The sequence below is a fragment of the Podarcis cretensis genome, assembly GCF_951804945.1.
Source record: "Podarcis cretensis genome assembly, chromosome: 12".
Lineage (NCBI taxonomy): Eukaryota > Metazoa > Chordata > Lepidosauria > Squamata > Lacertidae > Podarcis > Podarcis cretensis.
This window is the reverse complement of record NC_137181.1, coordinates 9,082,221-9,097,610: the sequence shown is the minus strand read 5'-3', so window position 1 is coordinate 9,097,610 and position 15,390 is coordinate 9,082,221. Positions and strand designations below refer to the sequence as shown.

General features: G+C 46.9%; 1 protein-coding gene across 1 annotated transcript in view; it reads right to left on the bottom strand.

Moving 5' to 3' along the window:
* Positions 1-63: 63 nt before the first annotated feature.
* Positions 64-15,390, bottom strand: part of DLEC1 (DLEC1 cilia and flagella associated protein) — a 47,820-nt gene continuing 32,493 nt past the window's right edge. Inside the window, exons 28-38 of the mRNA XM_079996358.1 lie at positions 14,847-14,917; positions 12,086-12,273; positions 9,360-9,536; positions 8,056-8,178; positions 6,896-6,990; positions 5,552-5,636; positions 4,389-4,583; positions 2,797-2,958; positions 1,635-1,788; positions 1,104-1,224; positions 64-281 (exon numbers count right to left, since the gene is read on the bottom strand). Coding sequence (XP_079852484.1) covers positions 158-281; positions 1,104-1,224; positions 1,635-1,788; positions 2,797-2,958; positions 4,389-4,583; positions 5,552-5,636; positions 6,896-6,990; positions 8,056-8,178; positions 9,360-9,536; positions 12,086-12,273; positions 14,847-14,917 — 1,495 coding nt within the window. The 3' untranslated portion in view covers positions 64-157. The remainder of the gene's footprint in view (positions 282-1,103; positions 1,225-1,634; positions 1,789-2,796; positions 2,959-4,388; positions 4,584-5,551; positions 5,637-6,895; positions 6,991-8,055; positions 8,179-9,359; positions 9,537-12,085; positions 12,274-14,846; positions 14,918-15,390) is intronic.

Here is a 15,390-nt window from a genome sequence, read left to right as displayed (position 1 = left end):
ACATTCCGTTTTAAATTTGATGGCTCGGCTTCTTAATTCAGAAATCAAGCCTTCGCACTCAAGTCAACAGAAATAATGGCCTTTTATTTTCTACTATACATCACCAAAAACCAGGTAAACCTACTTGCTGCACCTGCTGGAAAACTGGTTGGGCACTTTACGTTTTGCGCATTTCTTCATACTTCTCATCATAAGATCCTTTTCCCCGGACGTAGAGCAGGCAGGGTGCCTCTCCCAGCATCCCAACAACTGTGATTATGGTTTGATATTCCACGTCCTCCCTGTTTAAAGGGAAAGAAACACAATCCAGGAAGGCAGGTGGAGGCCTGCTAGTCTTACAGATGCCAACTAGTGGCGATGTCAAGTCACGTACATTTAAACTCCTCTCCCAGAGAGATCTCCAGCCACAAACACTGATGCAGCATGCAAGGAACCCCTGAATGTATGCAGTTACTTTATGTTATGGAAGGGGCAGCAGTGGTAGAAGTAGCAGGATAAAGCTCTTGCTCTTACTCTGCCAGTTAAAATCTCACAACTGTATGCTAGCTGTGTTGCACGCCTGATTTTAACCCCCCCAAAGTGGATAAAGAAAACTTGCTGTATCTGCCTCAAGTCTTTTAGGGCAGAGTTAACTTACCCTCCAGCCTTCCAGAGTTTGCTGGAAACTGGACTTCAGAATCCAACATCTGGAGGGGGCAAAGGTTAGTAACCCTTGTTTTGGGAGGTTACTAGAAGTGGTGAATTTAGCTTTATAATGTGCCCTAATTCTAGCTCCTTGACACAATTTATATTTAATACGCAAGTACTGCTCTCTGAGCCAGGGAGCCCATCTGCCCTAGGATACTTCTGCAGCTACTACTTTCTTGTACACTGAATATCCTTGGTTACCCTTTTGTATGGAAAACAGTTCTGCTCCAGCTACCTCCCCACTGTCAGTGTGAACTGCAAAAGTTATCAGATGAAGCACTTAGGAATGCAGTCAATGCAGCCAATACGCAAGGAAATATGGTTTCATAAAGCCCCCCTAATTTACCAACAGGTTGGCAGCTTTGGTGGTAACCCTACAAAAGCAATGCAGAACATTAACTCGCTTCACGTCCTACCTTGGGGTGAAGCGAACCACCAGAAGTGTTTTGGTAGGCACGCTACTTTGATGTGCTTCAAGAACGCCGTTATTTGGGGAGATGGAAAACACTTCAGGTTCTTTGTGCCGCTCATTTTTATCTGTAAGAGGAAGTGAAAGAGCAAAAGGTATAGTGACATTCTTAATGAAAAGAAAGCCTCACACTAACGTCTACTCGCACCTTTACCAGTTGAATAAAATGACCACGCTGCTTCTGATAAAGTTGTTAACAGTTGTCCTGGCTTCCAGTCTACTGAATTCATTACTCTAATTTATCCAAAATTGTTTCAAAAATACACTGCAGTTTGCAAATGTGTGTCCTTCATTCTAATGCACCATTAACACAATGAACTCCCACCTTTTTTTGGCAGAAAGGAGATCTACACATGTTCTAAATTAAACAGATTCTATGATTTTGTTAAAAAATAAATTGACATTCTCACAATGCAGCTTCCAAGCATAAGAGCCGCCTTAACAGAATGGGAGATGTTAACCTCCCGATTTCTCTTACCTAGCAAAGCTGTCCAGTAGCTCCTGCATCCACTTGTATTCATCACAAGGACAGCTTCGGACCTCGTTTGATTAACAAGGCAGACTTCAAAATCAATCGTGTCACAAGAGAGCCCAAGTACTGGGACAGTGAGGTATGCAACCATGGGCAGTGCCTGCAAAGGTATAAAACAGGGCAAGAGCCTTTGATAAAGGAGGAATTCTGCACTGACAAGGCAAAGCAGACTAGGAAGATGATAGGCCAGAGCTGATCTGTGATAATTGTCCATATACATAAGATGTGCAGCTAGCTTGGTGCAAGCATCCCACAGCATTTCTAGTGCAGCTTCTAGGTGTGGACACCAGATCTCTTTGAGGGCCAATGCCAAATAAATGGATGCTTAAAAAATAACCGCAAAAATTCTGGGGCTGAGTTGTGGGATTACACACTCCCTCCCTTGTCCAAGCATAACTCTCCCAAGCTGGGTAAGCATTTCTGCCAGTGCCAGTGGTTAACCAGGATCCAATCTAACCATAAAGTACATTCAGATGGACCTCCACATGGGAGCCAGTGTTTTCTGGGTTTTTGTTTCTTTCTGCTGCAGGGTAAAAGCAGAAATCTTAAGACTGCTTCTCTGGGCAACAGCTTCCTAACTGCCAAGTGTCAGCCATTCGGCTCTACGCACAGCCAGACACTGCTGCAGTCAGGGAGACCTTGTTGCTCTTGCACGCAATTTGGTTTGGCAGTCCATATTTCTGGCCAAAAAAGAAGTGGGTACGGCAAGGCAGACATGTCTGCTCAGCCACCCACCCCTCTTAAAGATCAAACTTGTACTTAAAAACTAATAAGCTTTGGAAGACTAGTAACTGGTCTGGGGGTTAATAAACCTGTCCTGCCAAAGGTTGTGTATAAAATAACTTTAAAATATGAAAGAAGGTTGCAACAATATGTGGTAAAGTGGGCTTAAGCAGGTAGAGGCGATAAATCAATATATTCCCATACTTGCATTGGCATATTTCAAAGTACAGGTGATAAGCAAAATGTGTGTAAGTGGGCAGCCCTGTTGCAGTAATACAGCTTCTTGCCCAACAGCAGCTGAAAAGGGTAGCTCCCATATGCCATTGTGAAGCCCTTGCGAGTCTTTTTTTCTGGACTTTTGGCTCACTGACATCAATCTGCATACCTGGGTTGCTTTGTTACTGTATTCAATGATGAGATTTTGCTTAAACTCTAGGATTTTGTCTCCGTTTTCAAGCTGTAGCACTTGAAGCCCAGGCAGGAACTGGTCTTCCGGGAGATGTTGGTAGGTTAGTAACTCCAGAGATGTGTGGAATGACACCTTTACCTGTGTGTAAGCCAGGCCAAATATGTTAATGACAGAACCATGTTTGCAGGAAAAACGATGTGCTGTACATTATTATTATTAAAATTTGTATACTGCCCTATACCCGCAGATCTCAGAGTGGTTCACAGAATAAAATCACAAAATAAAAACACAAAATACATAATCAAAAAAAAAAAAACCCAATAAACCCCCCCCCCAAAAAAAACATTTTAAAAGGGTATTTGATGTCAATCAACCAAAGGCCTGGTTAAAGAGGAACGTTTTTGCCTGGCACCTAAAGGTGTATAATGAAGGTGCCAGGCAAACCTCCCTGGGGAGAGCATTCCACAGACAGGGAGCCACTGCAGGGAAGGCCCCGTTCTTGTGTTGCTGCCCTCCGGACCCCTCATGGAGGTGGCACACGAATAATGGCCTCAGGATGATCTCTGGGTCCAGGTAGGTTCATATCCTGAGGATCCATGTGGATCCATGCTTTGTAACCACGTTTTTGCACCACTGTGGCCCCAGGCAACAGTGGGTGCATGATTTTTTTGGTGCAAGATGTAGCCATGGACATGCTATGTGATCTGATGGCGAATGTGGGGTGACCCAGTGCAAAAATCCTGAGGATCCGTGGGGAAGGAAGGAAAAGCACTCAAGGGACAAGGAACACGCGTGAGGTGGGTGGAGAAGGATGCTGCTAATAATGAAGAAGGGGGGAATAAGGGGAGAAGGCTCCTCTCCCCTCCCGCTTTGCTCCTTCAAAGAAGCAGGCTCTCTGTCCCTCTCTCCTCCCCACTCCGCGGCTCTTCTCCCGCTTTGCTGTTTCAAAGCGAGCCACAGAGGATGGAAGGAAGGAAGGAAGGGGAACCATGGATCCTCTGCTCACGACTGCAGCAGATTCCCTCCTCCACCCGCAGGCATTCGCTCCATAACACGCACAGACATTTCCCCTTACTTTCTAGGAGGAAAAAAGTGAATGTTATGGTGCAAAAAATACGGTATCTTTTAGCACTCCCTGCCACTGCGTATCAGACATGCGCCTGCTCTGTTGCCTTTCTGATGCCTACTAAAGACATTCCTCTTTCAACACACCATCTGAAGACTTTATCCCAGTCGGGATCTTGGCTTTGAACTGATTCTATGTGTGTGCTGCCTCTGTTTTAAACTGTTTTTATCTAATGAAAATAGTATTAAGTAATAATAATGACTTAAATAGACATTGGATAGTTTTCTCCTTTTCTTTGACAGAGTTCCTACTTCAAGATAGTAGTTTAAATGTTAAAACTTCCTTGCAAAACAGCTTATGCTTCTAATCTGAAGCCCTGGTCTCCCTCCCTGGTCTGTGTCACTTTATACTAGAACTTCGGTACCAGTGAAAGCAATGGGGCGTAAGTTTTACTTAGTTCGCATCCAATCCACTACCGGTTAAGGCTTGAAGATGAACCTACCAGCATATTTTCCAAAGGATAGAGTAAAAGGTGCTGCTCCCCATTTTCACTGTCACTGTGGGGTATCTTCAGGTTCTTCTTGGGGTCTACGCCAGACACGGAGAAGGGTGTCGTCAAAACCAGCTTGAAGGACAGAGGAGTCTCTGTGTTGTTGGTGAGCTTCAGGTTAAGGGTTGTGGCTGACTGTGTCAGTACCTAAAGGATTGAGAGGGAGCATATACATAAAAGGGCATACATACCATCTATGCCCTTTTAAAATGTGGGTTTTTTGGGGGGGGGGGCTATTGGGTTGTTTTTATTTTTATTAAGTATTTTATGATTTTATATGTTGATTTTATTCTGTGAACCGCCCTGAGACCCCCGGGTATAGGGCGGTTAATTAATTAATTAATTAACCGCCCTATACCCGGGGGTCTCAGGGCGGTTCACAGAATAAAATCAATATATAAAATCAGCAATGGATTTTAAGTTTAAAAGTGCGATAGGCATATAAACATATAAAAACTTTAGACTAAGAAAAATGGCCCAAAGTCGCCCATGGACCACGGTTTGGGAATTTTCTTAACAAACTAGATTGAATCGGGGGATGGTCTGCACCTACAGATCTGTGTGAGAATCTGGCGATAATCCAGGTCGTCTTATGGTCTTTGCCTTATATTGTATATTGTTTTAAATGTTTGTTTTGCTGTTGGGATTGTAGTTCCATTTGTGTATCTCATGCTGGTCTCTGACCATAATAAATTTCATGTTCATATATAAAATCACAAAATACATGATAAAATTACAATTAATTAATTAGTATTATACACATGCGATTCCCCACATATGTGCATTCAGCTCATGCACGGCTGCATATATCTGCAGGTGCTGGGAAATAAATAATTTCAAACTGTAAGAAAGGGCAAAAACAGCCCGAAAGCAATTTTTATTGTTGCATGGCAGTGCTTAATTGTTGCCAGTCACTAAGTGATTTGGGGGGGAAGTGTTGAGAAACAAATGATCGAAATATCCCCAGGTGACTCCATTTCCCTTACAATGCATCCCCGCACTGGATTCTGAGTGTGACTGTTTTCATGGTGCACTTTCAGAGCCTTGTTCCGTGAGGAGGAAAGACACAACTTTTCGAGGATCTCAAAAGTAGGAAAGGAATCGGGACTACTTACGCCCATGAGGGGCTCGTCTGGGATAAGGGCGCTGGCCAGAGCGTGAAACACCAATCCGCTCTCATGATCCATCTCAGCAGTTAGCCTGCAGGAAGAAAACCAAAGGCCGTTCAGTCTTGTCTAAGCAGGAGCGTAACCCACTAATGGGATTATATGTGGCACATTCAGTGTAGAGCATGCCCACCGAGCTTGGCTCTGGACTGCTTTCAATAAGCTCTTAGAGCGGAATTATGAACAAGTCCATAAACTTTGCACTAGGCTGTAACGTCACGCACAGCTGTATCAGTCATTGTGGCCTATAGGAGGAGGAAAGAGCCAACTTTTGTGTATCTTCTACTTGAGGTTTTAAAGTCAGAGCTGAGGAATCTCTGGCTTGGGGTTGAAGGAGACTCCCCAGTGTGCCCCCCCCCCTTGGACTACAACTCCCATCACCCCTGTCCTTCTACTGTAGCCATAATTTTATTCATTGCTTGTATTTAGTACGGGTGTTTTTTAATGACAGTCATTTGTTTACCACCTTTTAATAATAATAGCAGAGCAGTTTATGAATGAAATGCAGTTCATTTCTCCTTTAGCTAAAGCAACTATAAAATGAATAAAGCAGTAAAACTCAAAGCAGCGTAAAGTAGCAAAGGAGTTCATAAAAGGCAAAATAAGATTGAGATTTTATTGTTGTTGTTTTTTTTTAAAAAAAGGTATTTGCCTAGCAGAAAGAACCCCACCTCCATTTTGGGAAAGCTTTGGGCTCTGCTCAAGTTCCCTCTGGTCCATCACCTCTGTAGATTCCCAGGGTTCAAGGTGAGCTATTGCCACTCTCTTTCAGGAAATGGAGGCACGAAACCAGGTTTCCAGTCCCTGAAGGAACTGGACTCGTCCAACTCATTTGGGGTTGGGGGGTAGCATTAATCCAAAAACAGTGACGAGAGTTCCTTCTCTGTTTCTGGATTATCAGAGTATCATCCCGGTCGTGAGGCATAGTGGCCATTCCAGGAGGTGCCCTTCTGGAAGAGAGCCAGTGTGGTGTAGTGGTTAAGAGCGGTAGTCTCGTAATCTGGGGAGATGGGTTCGCTTCCCCGCTCCTCCACATGCAGCTGCTGGGTGACCTTGGGCTAGTCACACTTCTCTGAAGTCTCTCAGCCCCACTCACCTCACAGAGTGTTTGTTGTGGGGGAGGAAGGGAAAGGAGAATGTTAGCCGCTTTGAGACTCCTTTGGGTAGTGATAAAGCGAGATATCAAATCCAAACTCTTCTTCTTCACCACTCAACTTCTGCTTGTGCAGCTGTGAGCACCCAGCCCTCATTCTGTCCCAAAAGCCACCCCATCGCTTCAGATATGGCACTTACAAAGCTGGCTTGACAAACGCTTGCAGGTCAATCCGCAGAGGTGCGACGGCATAGCCGTCTCCACGAGTCACTTTCCCAGGGACGTTCCGAACCATCTGGTGGAGGGGAATAAAAATGTATCAACGGTGGTCTGTTGTGGGCACTTAGAGCCGTGCTGAGCCTCCTCCGAGCGATGGGACGGGGCTGGGCTTACCATATTTTTCGCTCTATAGGACGCACCCGACCATAGAATGCACCTTGTTTTAGAGGGGGAGAACAAGAAAAAAAATTCTCCCCCTCTCTGCTCAGTGCCCCTTCAGCGAAGCGGCAGGAGAAACGGAGCCCCTTCCATTTCTCCTCCCGCTTCGCTGAAGGGGCGCTGTGCAGCTTTCCCTCTCTGCCGAAGCCAGGAGAGTCTTGCTCTCCTGGCTTCAGCAAAAGCAACGCAAAGCCTCCGGACTATGGAGGGAGCGCTCCCTCTGTGCTTTGAAGGCTTCGTGTTGCTATCGCTGAAGCCAAGGAGCCTGCATTCACTCCATAAGACACACACACATTTCCCCTTAGTTTTTGGAGGGGAAAAAGTGCGTCTTATAGAGCGAAAAATACGGTAATTCGGGTTGCAGCTCGATTTGTGTTACGGCCGTTCTCAGGAGTGGGGGACAGGCAGGACCTGCCATGACCAGAGCACTTTGGATGGCGAGGTGTGGCTTCCCAAGATGGTTTCCATTTGGAAGAAAATGGCTTTGTTTGCACTGCAAGGTTGCCAGGGATCCTAGGTTACCATCTTAGTTTGTGCAAAGAGCTGGCCATGGAGCAGCGATGCAAGAAACCGGACCCATGCGAGGCTTCTGACCTGATAGGCGGTAATGGAGCTATGTCACCGTGAGCCTAACCTGCGTATCTGGTTGGGCCACCCGCTGGGGAAGACTCAGGGAATGAATCTGGCTTATGCTCATGGGCTGTCCTGAAAAACAGCACCATTCCTCAGCACACCTCTCTACTTCGGGAGGACTAGGTAGGATGACACATGGTGGTGGCAAGTGGGTGTTAGTTTGGGTAGGGCGTTGAGAGCAGGGTGCTGGACAAAGCCTAAGGAACACAACAAAGCTGGAAAAGAGAGAAGTCAAATGAGATGGGATGGATAAGGAGGGAAAGGAAAGGCATTATTCTCTTATCCATACCCTGCTATCGAGGCTCATGAAGCCAAGGGCAAAACCTTCGCATTCAAACTTATTGATGATCTCTGGCAGCATCAGCGGAGTGAAGGAAATGTGGATGGCAGCAGCATCACCTGCAGGGACCACCTGGGCACAAACAGCTGATTAGGAACACTGAGAGGACAGGTGGTTCTGCATATTCAGGAAGCTTGAGGTTTGTATTTCGGAAACAGCTGTCCCCTCCTCCACCCCCACATGTGGCAAACAACTTGCAAAGCTAGGAGGCTTCAAAAATATTCTGATTTTTGGGGAGAGAGGAAAGGTTGTGTTTTGAACCCCAGCTGCCTAGGATCAACCTCATGTCCTGTTCCTGATGGGAGCCAGTTTTCGAAATATACGGAGCCCTCAGAGCTGAGATTGTAGGAGATGGAGGGACCACATTCTTAAATGCTCCGCCACATAGTGTGAAGTAGACTATTATGGGGAGTGTTTTATATGGAGAAGCATTCAAAACAAGTAACTCTCCCCTGCACTTGTGATATCCTGAACCTGCATCGTAATCCAGAATCCAACCACTTCAGTCAATCACCTTGTTTTGAATAATATAATAATAAACAAAAATCCTGGCCTGTAGAATGTTCTCCCATCAGATTTCAAGGGAATAAACAACTATCTGACTTTTAGAAGACATCTGAAGGCTACCCTGTTTCGGGAAGCTTTTAATGTTTGATGTTTTGTTATGTTTTTATATTCTTTTGAAAGCTGCCCAGAGTGGCTGGGGGAACCCAGTCAGATGGGTAGCATATTATTATTATTATTATTATTATTATTATTATTATTATTATTATTTACTACTGTGGGTTAAACCACAGAGCCTAGGACTTGCCGATCAGAAGGTCGGCGGTTCAAATCCCAACGGTCCCTGCTCCTGCCAACCTAGCAGTTCGAAAGCACGTCAAAGTGCAAGTAGATAAATAGGTACCGCTCTGGCGGGAAGGTAAACGGCATTTCCGTGTGCTGCTCTGGTTCGCCAGAATCGGCTTAGTCATGCTGGCCACATGACCCGGAAGCTGTATGCCGGCTCCCTCGGCCAGTAGAGCAAGATGAGCGCCGCAACCCCAGAGTCGGCCACGACTGGACCTATTGGTCAGGGGTCCCTTTACCTTATTATTCTATTCTATTTGGAGAACACAGGGAAGGATTCATAAATACATGACCCCCCCCCCCAAGTTTAGTCCTTTCTCGTGTCGAAAGCCTCTCTTCCCTCCCTCTCTCCCATCTTTTCACCCCTTGGCTTCCAAGGTCACAGGAGGGCAGCTAGAACACACCACTTGCTTGGGAGTGATGCAGAAAGGGTAGTCGGAGGGCACCCCTTCGTGGGGCCGGATGACCACCGAGATTATTTTCTTGAGGACGGTCGGTTGCCAAGAGTCATCATCGCTGCTGCTGCTGCTGCTGCTTCCTCCTTCTCCTCCTTCGTCATCCTCCAAAATTGCATCTAGACACTATGGCAATGAAAAATATGGGTTGTGAATGATCAGAGAGGGAGGAAACTACAGTGGTACCTCAGGTTACATACGCTTCAGGTTACAGACGCTTCAGGTTACAGACTCCGCTAACCCAGAAATAGTACCTCAGGTTAAGAACTTTGCTTCAGGATGAGAACAGAAATTGTGCTCCGGCAGCACAGCAGCAGCAGGAGGCCCCATAGGCTAAAGTGGTGCTTCAGGTTAAGAACAGTTTCAGGTTAAGAATGGACCTTCGGAACAAATTAAGTACTTAACCCGAGGTACCACTGAGCATAACAATAGCTTGCTGGAAACGGCCAGTGGCCCATGCAGCCCAGCATCCTGTTGTCATAGTGGCCAACTGGTATTCAGAACCACACCATTAAGTGTGACGATAGAAGGCCAGTAGCCACCAGAGTGGCATGTTATTCATAATGGCAAAAGGGGCTTCTTCTACTTTTTAAACAAAATGGAAATCTAGGAAGGAAAGAAGGCCCTAGAGCAGCGCTTCTCAACCTGTGGGTCCCCAGATGAATGTTGGACTACAACTCCCATCATCCCTAGCTAGCAAGGCCAGAGCTCAGGGATGATGGGAGTTGTAGTCCAACAACATCTGGGGGCCCACAGGTTGAGAAAGGCTGCCCTAGAGCATGAGGACATCCAATGAAGGTTCAGGATTGATAAAGGAAAGGACTTCTTCACTAGGGCACTTGGTCCTCCAGGAGGCAGTGATGCCCACCAACTTGGATGGCTTTCAAAGAGGATTAGACAAATCCACAGAGAAGGAGAGGGCTATTGATGGCTACTAATCAGGATGGCTGTGCTCTGCCTCCATCCTGGAGGCAGCAATGCTTCTGAACACCAGTTGCTGGAAGCCACAGGAGGGGAGAGTTGCTCTTGAGCTCAGGTCCTGCTTGCTGTTTTCCCACAGGCCACTGTGAGAACAGGGTGCTGGACTAGATGGGCCACTGGCCTGATCCAGAAGGCTCTTCTTAAGTTTAGAGGGAACGCTAAACTCATGAAGACACACAGACATCAAGACCAAGATGAACGACGGCAGGAAATGGGCTGGGGCTGAGGAGGACCAAGTCATGCCAACTGCCGTCAGGTGCATTTCTGCCTCTGGACGACAGATGGAGCCATAATCCACACAATGGGCCTTCATCCCAGGAGAAGAAGTTGATTCTCTGCAATTCCACCCAGGTTGGCCTGGTCCACATGGAACATTAATCCACAGTTCAAAACAAACTATGGTGTCTTCTTTGCACGTACGTTATCTGCTGTTCTTGCTGCACCTCCAGGATGTCTGAACCTGGGCTCGTGGTTTGCTCCTCTTAAAGCAAAACTACAATTGGAAGTGCAACCCCAGCCCTATGCAAAACTCTCAAGGTCCGGCCTTTCCCAACCTGGTTTCCCTCCAGATGTTTTTAACTGCAACATTCCTCTTAGCCCTAACCAGCAAGGAGAACCCAGAGGCTGAGAGGGGGAGTGTGTCAGAAGGAAAATGAATTGATAATGATTCATACAAGGTGTGACCAGAAAGTTTGGTGGTCACAGAAATTGGACATTGAGAAATATTCGAACATACATGCTTTACAGGCTTTCAAAGTAGGCCCTCTCTGATATAATGCACCATTGACAATGTTCGTAGAACTATTGGAAACTTCTGGAGAAGTCCTCTTTTTGTACTGCGTTCAGTTCCCTTGTCACAGCAGCTTGGACGTGTGAAATGTTGGAAAATCTGTGCCCTTTCAGTGCAGATTTCCGTTTTGGAAAAAGAAATAAATCCGGGGGGGGGGGGGGGGGGCAGATCAGGAGAATATGGAGGGTGGGACAACTCAGTAACCTCAGTAATGATTTCAAGTGGAATAAGCAATTCTTCCACCATCATTCAGATGGAAAACGCCTATCCCACATCAATAACTCACGAACTCTGTTGACATCTGAAGCAGCCAGTCTCCCAGACCGAGGGTCATCTTCAATGGTTTGCCATCCTTCACGGAAACGCTTAAAGCACTCATACACTGTCTTTCGAGTTACAGCTTAATCTCCGTACACAATTGTGAGCATTTCGTGGGTTTCTGATGCCAATTGTATATTCAAATATTTCTTGCTGTCTGATTTCTGTGACCATTCACCGAACTTTCTCGTCACATATTTTATATATTAGTAACTTTGTATTAATATAGCATTTTTATACGTAGCTGTGTCTTTTTGTAATATTTTAAGTCTGCCTGTTGTTGCTTCAGTTTTTTGTCCACCACTTGGATATATATTTAATATATCAAGCAGTATAGAAATCAAATAATCTAATCGCAACAACATTTAGTGCTCACTAGGATGGAGAAGCCTGCTCTAGTTTCAAGCCTGGAAAGCAACACCACTGAAAAATAATGCGACTGGAAGGAAGGAGAGTTGTAAAGAACATTTGTGATAAATTGCACGCACTCATGCGAGCATTCTTGCTTGTTTGACATTCATATCCAAGAGCTGCATGCAAGGCACCTTCCTGCCTTTAAGGAAAACACTGCACAATAGATCCCTACCGGGTTCTCCTTGAGAGATCCTTCAGCGTAAGGCCCTTTCTCTGGGGGCGTTTCAGTCTCCCAGAGGACTTCAATCTCATTGCCGTCAAGGTCTCTAACAGGAAAAGGAGCTCCGTAGAAGACCAAGAGGTCCACCAGCTTGTCGTCATCTTTATCCTGGTTATAACTTTCCCAGTCCATTCGAATGTCTGGATTGAGAAAGGGGTGGGGGATGCAGAAAGAAACTCAGAGTTGCTAAGGATCTATAACCAAGGTTGAGCTTGTATTTGCATGTTCATCCTACAGCAACGTTAGATGATGTCTTGCATGCGTGAAATAACTGTGACCAGGCAAGCGCCACAGACGAGAAACCTTGCAAACTGCTCAACAGCATGTCTCAGTCAAAGCTGTGTGCAATGCTACAATGCACTGGGACTGGTGTAGAACACAGCGACCTAAAAACCTCAGCTTTCTTTCCTTTTCATCAGGGGGTTTGGGCTGGGTGTTCCTAAGCATGTGGATGATACCCAGCTCTACCTCGCTTTTAAATTGGAACCGGTGAAGGCGGTGAAGGTCCTGTGTGAGTGTCTGGAGGTAGTTGGAGGATGGATGGCAGCTAACAGATTGAGGTTGAATTATGACAAAACAGAAGTACTGTTTTGGGGGGGACAGCGGGCGGGTAGGTGTCGGGGACTCCCTGGTCCTGAATGGGGCAACTATGCCCCTGAAGGACCAGGTGTGCAGCCTGGGAGTCATTTTGGACTCACAGCTGTCCATGGAGGCACAGGTCAATTCTGTGTCCAGGGCAGCTGTCTGCCAGCTCCATCTGGTATGCAGCTGAGACCCTATCTACCCGCTGACTGTCTCGCCAGAGTGGTGCATGCTCTGGTTATCTCCTGCTTGGACTACTGCAATGTGCTCTACGTAGGGCTACCTTTGAAGGTGACCCAGAAACTACAACTAATCCAGAATGCGGCAGCTAGACTGGTGACTGGGAGCGGCCGCCGAGACCATTTAACACTGGTCTTGAAAGACCTACATTGTCTCCCAGTACGTTTCTGAGCACAATTCAAAGTGTTGGTGCTGACCTTTCAAGCCCTAAACAGCCTCGGCCCAGTATCCCTGAAGGAGCGTCTCCACCCCCATCGTTCAGCCCGGACACTGAGGTCCAGCTCTGAGGGCCTTCTGGTGGTTCCCTCCTTGCAAGAAGTGAAATTACAGTTGTCAGAGCTGCCTCTAGGTCCCAGCTCACAGAGGACCAACGCTAGGCTGTAGTTATGTACAAAAGTCTTTATTGAGGTTCAGTTTCCATTTTAAAGCCGCAGCGCGCAGCTCTATGTCTCAACCCTAGACCGGCGAAGTCCCGTCTGAGTCTCCGCCCCTTCCACACCAGTTTAAGACTCTCGCTTTGCTCCACCTCTTCCTAAGTTCCTTTCTCCTCTGGGCCCTCCTGCCCGCTAGGGTTTCATCCTTTCTGGACTCCTCTGACGCTGACCCTGATGATTCTTCCCCCTCCTTCCGGCGGGCTTTAGGACCTGGTTCCCTATCCGGGCTACCTTCTGTGCCGCTCGCCTGTACATTCCTGCAACTTTCCTCTTGACCGTTCCCTCGCTCTCCGATGGAGGCGTGGCCACCCCTGACTCATCTTCTCTCGCTGGTGGTGAATATGTGGGCACTGATACCTGGAACTCCTCCCCCCCACTACGCTCTGGTGGGGAAGCTGGTCCTGATTTCCAACTGCTGCACTGGGAGTCCCCGCTGGCCCCTTGTTTCTGGGGTGTCCCCCTTGGGTCCCCCCTTGCCCTGCCCATCGGCGCCCCCTTCTGTGAATCTTCCGATTCGCTGGAGAGGCTCACGGAATCTATCGAGCTGCTGTCATCCTCTCCTACGCTGCCCTCGGATTGCTCCCCCTCGCTCTCCATCTCCTCTCCTCCCTGCGCTCCCGCTGAGTCCCTGACAACAGTGAACCAGGCAGAGAGCCTTCTCGGTAGTGGCACTCACCCTGTGGAACATCCTTCCACCAGATGTCAAAGAAATAAACAACTATCTGACTTTTAGAAGATGTCTGAAGGCAGCCCTGTTTAGGGAAGCTTTTAATATTTGATGTTTTATTGTGTTATTAATATTTTGCTGGAAGCTGCCCAGAGTGGCAATGTTGCAAAGACAACATCAGAAGCAGGTGAGCAGGGGAAAGGTCTCAGACCACAGAAATGCCCTTGGGACATTCACCACAAAACCTCAGCCTATGGGACTGCATGGAGCCTTGAACCGCTGTTGGTTAACATGGAAATTCCAAAACTGCCAGGATCACTTCTTGTAGCTCATTCAGTATCCCCACAAAGGCAAGGAGAGCTCAGTGAAAGATGATCAAAAGCTTCCTACTGGAACTGGTTGCTACTGGGCCTTTGCCATCGTCGCAGCAACAAAAACACTGTAATGCAGAAGTGGGGAAACTCAGGCCCATGCGACAAATAGGACCTGCCCCGGGTGTCTGCCTGGCGCCTGGAACTCCCCTCCCTCGCCCAAGTGTTTTGCTGAAAAGTGTCCTTGGACTCTGATAATGCTCCTAGCTTGGCTGGATGAACAGAGAGGGGTGCATTAATATTTGCACAGCAGAAAGCAGCCTGCTGTGCAAAGGAACTAATGTACGTTTATTGCTCTGCCTCTGGCCCCGCTCGGTGCTGGAAGCTGCCCAGAACTGAATGCAACTCTTGGGTTGGAAACAGGACCCCTGCTTTTGCCATAATGCTTCTCACAAAGGGCAAACATCCTCTTCGCTTACCAAAGGGAGTGGGGTTGTTGAGCCGGATGTACCGCGAGACTGTATCCCCTCCGGAGATGTGGGCCCCAAACCTGGAGAAGAAAAATGGGGTCATCTGAGTATACATCACTTAAGTCTATGTTCTGGGTCTTTCTGTTGAAGAGGGCATGCCTCTGCCACAAGGCTCTGCTCTCCTCCGGGACAGCTGGGAACTGCCGCTGGGTCAGAAGGGATTGGGAATCCTGACAGAGAATCCCCTTTAAAGGTGAACCTCCTTATGTCCCACTTTTGGAAACAGAATGCAAATAGAAAATGCAGCTGTTCTTCAAAATAATCCCTGCTCCAAATTCTGCAATATGGTTCTTCAGCCAAGTAATGTGTACAAAATTCAAATGCTAGGGCAAAGTGTGCATCAAAATGCACGTTACTGAAAATTACATACAAAAAATGCATTACATTAGGGAGAATCGATATTAAAAAAAAAGTATGCTAGGCACAGAAAAATGTGCATACTAGGGGAAAATTCACAGAATGCTGGTGAATTTTCATACTTTCAACAATTTAG